The sequence below is a fragment of the Zalophus californianus genome, chromosome 14 (genome assembly GCF_009762305.2).
Source record: "Zalophus californianus isolate mZalCal1 chromosome 14, mZalCal1.pri.v2, whole genome shotgun sequence".
In the NCBI taxonomy this organism is placed as follows: domain Eukaryota; kingdom Metazoa; phylum Chordata; class Mammalia; order Carnivora; family Otariidae; genus Zalophus; species Zalophus californianus.
Window position 1 is genome coordinate 10,757,561 of NC_045608.1, and position 4,112 is coordinate 10,761,672.

Genomic DNA, 4,112 nt, shown 5'->3' on the forward strand with positions numbered 1-4,112 from the left:
ACGCCACCCATCGTGACTCAGCTGTTTCTGGCATCCTAACAGCCAGAAACCCTCTGTTTTCACTGGGACAGTGATGACCAGTGTCCTCGCCCAGAAGGCAGGGAGTCTGTAGCACGCCAAGCTGACTCACATTCTCTGTGAGAACACAAGGGGTACGGACACATGGTGGTTCGTGAAACTGGGGCCACAGAGATGTGAAACTCACATGAACTTCAGCGTCATGAGACCTGGGTTTGATTGCTGGCTCTGCGACCTTGGGCACGTCCCTCAGTCTGTTCACACCTGTGAAAGGGGGACAGTCTCTGGCTCACAAAGCAGAGAAGATGGCTCCAACGTGGGCATGCACTCTGCTGCTCTCCTTTGTCCTCTGCCCGTCTGTCCACTCCCGGCCTCAGTGTCCCCCTCTGTACAGTGAGGGGGCACAGAAAGAAGGCCGTCTCAGTCTTGTTTAAGCTCCCACGTCCTGTGGCTCAGATTCTTTAAACACCTAAGGTAGCTTTTCTAATTCCTCAATCACCTGTCTCTGAAAATGTCAGGTGACAAAACAGTATGGGTCTTTGGTGGGTTACGTTTTTTTTTGCAAAATGCTCTCACAGCCTTATTGGAGGGCAGCAAAAGCAATGTGAGAGTTAGGAGAGGCTCTCAACTTCATCCAGCTTCATACAACTTCTAAGCCTCGGCTTTCTCGGGTGTATCGTGACACGGTTCCTGCCAAGCTCGAAAGGGTAACACCGGGGAATCCCTTTGTGAAGGACAAAAGATTATGTTCACAAGCAAACAGAGGATGATTATGACTACCTGGGCCTCGCTCAAAGAGGTGATATGTGCCAAGGAGAATATTTTTTTTTAAAGATTTTATTTATTTATTTGAGAGAGAGAATGAGAGAGAGAGAGAGAGCATGAGAGGGAGGAGGGTCAGAGGGAGAAGCAGACTCCCCGCTGAGCAGGGAGCCCGATGGTGGGACTCGATCCCGGGACTCCAGGATCATGACCTGAGCCGAAGGCAGTCGCTTAACCAACTGAGCCACCCAGGCGCCCTGCCAAGGAGAATATTTATAAGGAGGCTTGCAAACCTCTAACAAGGGAAAGATTTCACGGTAATTTTTTTCTGTTTGGGCCACACGCAGAATTCCCAGCAGGCCTGGGGGTGTCCTGAGTGAGGCTGGCTCCCGCTGCCCGCTGTGTGCCCCAGGGTGGGGCAGGGGCTCTTCCGGCTGGGGCAGGCACGGGGCTGGCTGGGAGGGGTGCCGCCCGCTCAGCGCCCCGTCTGCGCTCTGCTCTAGGAGTGGTACGAGGAGCACGCCTGCGAGCAGGAGGAGCGGCAGGGACAGCTCATCGGCAGCGGCCAGGTCCCCGCCACCCAGCAGCTCCCAGGTGGCCGCCAGCGCTCCCAGACCGTCACCTAGCCCCAGCACGACAGCCATCTCTTCTATGCAATAACACAATAGTATTATTTTACTACAACGTATTGAAAAAAATGCGCGCGTGTGTGTGTGCACATACACGCATTCATATATATGCACATATTTATATATAGGAAGAGAAAAAGACAAGATGGGGTTTGGTGTGTAACCACCCTGCTCTGTTTTTCTTAACCCCAGAGGTCACTCTGGTTTGGGGGGGGTCAGGCTGCCGTGAGCTCTGCCTAACGTGGAAAGTTCCAGAAGGCCTCTTCAGAAGAAGACCACTTGGATAGATCCTGCCAATCTCTGCAGGGCTCACCTTCAAAGTGGGCCAGCCCTTCCTAGGCCAGATCCACACCGTCTTCCCAATGCTGCTCTCACACCCCCGTCCCAGCTGACCACTTCCCCACTAACTTTCCCCGCAGCCCGTGTCACGGGGTGTCTGGCCTGCTTTAGGGACAAAACCACTTAGGATGTGGGTTAGTATTTCTATAGATATGATAATATAATAGAACATTTCCTTGGGGGACCAGTCCCTAGGACCTAACGGATAGAATACTCAAGGGGTGTGATCATACCCATGTGGTCGGATCTCAGCCAGTGCTGGGCAGCACGAGATAGATAGCATGTGATTATGCAAATTCCACATCCTGGCTCTGTAAGCCTTCTCTCCCACACTTCCTTTGGTTTAACCCTTGTTGCTGCAGATCCTTCTAAAATGGCCTCCTTTAGAATCTCAGGTGGAGGAAAGCAAGCAAGAGGGCCGGGCTAATGGCTACCCGACCCATTCCTGAGATGGGCTTTCGCCACTAGAACCCTTTTCCTTGTGATTATCTTGTTCCGGCAGAGACATCTTGGTTACAGGATTCTGCTAAAGACAATGGCAGATCCTTCACATTGTGCATTAGGTTCTGCTGCTGGGAAGGGGTGCATGGAGCAAACGCTCACCGTGGGAGGTCCACGGCAGGCCTGCGGCTGAGCCCCTGCCTATCCACTGGGACAGCTCCCCCCGCCCCCCGAACCCACCTTGAGCAGTCCCCTCCGTGGACTCCACTGAGGCCAGAATGGGGACCCGGCTGCCCCAGGGTTCTTCACTGGCACAGCTATGTTCAGGTGAGCCCTCAGTTAACCGAGTCCCCCCTATATCTTGTGGGGGTTCTCCTGAGATCAGCAGGGTTGGGGTAGGACCGGTGCTTGAATCCAGAGCAGGCATTGGGGTCGGCAGCCCCAGTGAGCGCTGTTGGCATTGGCAGCAGAAGCAGGGCCAGAACAGAGGGAGCTCTGGTTCAGCTCCGCTGGGCTGCAAACCGAGCACGGTGCAGGAGGCAGTGGGATGAAAGGGGTCGGCAGGGGGCAGGGGAAGCAGCCCCCGCTGGGCATCCTGGTCTGACCCCAGCTTTCCAGATGCCTCCACTGCCTCCCAGGACTTAGGAAGGTGGGTGAGCAGAAGTTTCCCCCCTGTCACGCCCTCCTAGCAGGGTATGGCCTGATCCCAGGGGAGCCATGCTGGCTCCCCCACCGCCTCTCCCCGGCCATCCCCAAGGCCAAGGCTTCTCGAGGGTGGCCCTGGAGGGGCTGATTCCAGAGCCAGCACTGCACAGCTGTGCCCCTCACCAGGGGAGAAGTGGTGGACGTTTGTTTCTGTTTTTAAAGCACAGCCCTTTGGGGAAACAGTGAACCAGGGAGATCCCCACGGGGCATCAGGAGCCTGGCCTTGTCCACTTTGTCTCTGGACAGCCGCAGCCCTGCTGCACCGAGCCCCAGGCCAGAACCCCTTGCCCTCTCCAGAGAAGGAATTTTTATTTGTTTGCACAATTGGGTGCCTTTTAGCATTTGTGTGTTGAAATGGGTATTCTGGAATCAGGAGTCAAGGGACAGCTTTCGAAGGAGGATAGGTCCTCTGCCCTGAGTGTTTGAGCCTCATTCTAGTCCCTTCGCCTGGTGAACCAGGGAGGGGTGCCAGGGCAGCTGAGGCCCCTGGTGGGGGGGGTGGTACCAGGACAGGTCAGGTCTCGTCCTCCCTCCAGCGCTGTCCTCTGAGAAAGGCCCTGGTTCGGGCTAGATGGGAGGAATGCAGCGGCAATCCTGCCGCGGGCCAGACCCCGGTCAGGAGAGGGCACCCTTGTCATTGAGGCTAAGGACAGGCTGGCCCCTCGGGGTCACCCAGGCCTGTGAGATCTGAGGGACCTGGGACATCGCCCAGCTCAGACGCCCTCTCACCACCCATGTCCTAGCCGAATGAAACCAAGGCCAACCTTACCAACCTGCCCTCGGCCGTGATGGCATTGTACCCCCGCCCCGCTTTGGGGGTGGGGGGGGCGCCACCTGGTCCCTCCTCCTCGCTTCCCTCCCCCAACCCAGCCTTACTCCACACCATGTGACAATCATTTTGTATGGATAGAGGGAGCAACGCTGTAAGGTTTTGTACATTGGTGATTTGTTACCTGGAAAACCCACTGTGTCTCCAGATTTCCGGCATATTAATAAAAAAGCCTCTGCTTTGTAAACGTGGCTGCCGCCTCGTGACTTCCACCAAGTGACATCCTATGGCTTCTGGCACCGCGGGGGGTTGGGGGGGAAAGGGGCGAGGCCCCATCCGTGGTTGTTCCTGACCCCACCTCAGGCCCAAGCCTTTGGCCTTGGAACCAGCCCCTCCTCACCTGGCCCAGGTAAGGAAGAACTGGTAAAAGATGGGTGTGCTGCTTTCAG

General features: G+C 56.1%; 1 protein-coding gene across 7 annotated transcripts in view; it reads left to right on the plus strand.

Moving 5' to 3' along the window:
* Window positions 1–3,910, plus strand: part of TPCN1 (two pore segment channel 1) — a 64,201-nt gene extending 60,291 nt beyond the window's left edge. For all 7 annotated transcript variants that reach the window (XM_027577121.2, XM_027577120.2, XM_027577119.2 and 4 more), the window contains one exon: window positions 1,284–3,910. In XM_027577121.2, the coding sequence (XP_027432922.1) occupies window positions 1,284–1,406 (123 nt within the window). In that variant the 3' untranslated portion in view covers window positions 1,407–3,910. The remainder of the gene's footprint in view (window positions 1–1,283) is intronic.
* Window positions 3,911–4,112: the final 202 nt, after the last annotated feature.